The sequence below is a fragment of the Myotis brandtii genome, unplaced genomic scaffold (genome assembly GCF_000412655.1).
Source record: "Myotis brandtii unplaced genomic scaffold, ASM41265v1 scaffold334, whole genome shotgun sequence".
NCBI classification, from domain to species: domain Eukaryota; kingdom Metazoa; phylum Chordata; class Mammalia; order Chiroptera; family Vespertilionidae; genus Myotis; species Myotis brandtii.
Window position 1 is genome coordinate 671,743 of NW_005362885.1, and position 1,230 is coordinate 672,972.

The following is a 1,230-nucleotide window of genomic DNA, read 5'->3' on the forward strand; positions in this document are numbered from 1 at the left end:
GCCCAGCCCAGCCCACACAGCTTCAGCCAGGCCGGCCGGCCGGGCGGCCCTTACCCAGCCTCGGGAGGTGGTCCTTGTAGTAGAAGCCGCCGGCCGCCTCGCCCACACACTTGAGGTCCACCTTGCCCTTGTGCCCCACACGGTACACGTTGGTGGTGCCATCGGCCCACGTGACGCTGGCCACGCTCCGGCCCGTCTCCACGTCCCAGCCACGGATGTCCACCACTCGGCCTGGCTTCCCGTCCCCTCCTGGAGACAGTGCCCCACCGGCCGGCTAAGCCCGTGCCATGAGGCACAGCCACAGCCAGTCCAGCCCAGCCCCCACCTCCCACCTGGACCCACTCACCGTCCTGTGAGCCCCACTCCCAGTCGGGGCCCCGCACCACCTTGGCCCCCTGGAAGATGCCCCTCAGAGGGATCCTTGGGAGGCCCTGGCGGGGACTCAGTGTGACCCTGCAAGAGAGTGTGACCTGGGCCATGCACGGTGGCAGTGACGGCACCGGCCTCTGCCCTGCCCAGCCTCGCCCCCCGCGCCCAGGGCCCAGGACGGCTGGCCCAGCAGTTCTGGGCCCTGCACACTCGGCCTGGAGCCTGCTGACCATGTTCCTCCAGGGGCCTCCCTGATGCACCCAGGCCCCCCTAAGGGCCCGGTCCAGGGAGGGCCAGCACGGGCAATGGAGGAAGGGAATGCAGGTGCCCAGACAGCTGACCCTGCGCTGCCTCTGGCCACATGTGGGCGTGTGAGTGTCAAGGACACAGGGAACAGGGAGGGTCTCTCTGGGTGCCCCCAACCCAGCAGCCTTGTCCCCAGCGTAATCTCGCCCCCCGCCCGCCCCCCGACCACAGCAAAGAGGCTCCCAGCCAGACCACAGCTCCTGCCCCGTGTGCCTTGGGGCTGGCCCAGCGTGGGCTGCCCACTGCCAAGCCCAGGACCTCCACGGAGGATGCTGGCTGCAGGGCCACACAGGCCACAGGCCACCTCAGTGCCCGCCATGGCTACACTGGGGAGCCGTGCCTGGCTCTGGGGGTGGCACCAGGACCATGGCACCACCTGCTCAGTGGACATGGTCGCCTTCCCCAGTGGACGGAGGCCAGAGTGACCATGACTCGGCCACTCTTCAGGGAAATGGCCCAGGAAGGCCTGCCCTGCCCCAGGGGAAGTGAGCAGAGGCAGCTCTGGTCCTGCGGGACGAGGGCTGTCGGTGTCGGAGGCGCTGGCCAGGGTCGCCT

General features: G+C 69.6%; 1 protein-coding gene across 1 annotated transcript in view; it reads right to left on the reverse strand.

Annotated features, from left to right (window-relative positions):
- The window catches only part of MIB2 (mindbomb E3 ubiquitin protein ligase 2), a 4,790-nt gene that overhangs the window by 3,341 nt on the left and 219 nt on the right, over window positions 1-1,230 (reverse strand). The window contains exons 2-3 of the mRNA XM_014543770.1: window positions 347-477; window positions 55-249 (exon numbers count right to left, since the gene is read on the reverse strand). Of these exons, the coding sequence (XP_014399256.1) occupies window positions 55-249; window positions 347-477 (326 nt within the window). The remainder of the gene's footprint in view (window positions 1-54; window positions 250-346; window positions 478-1,230) is intronic.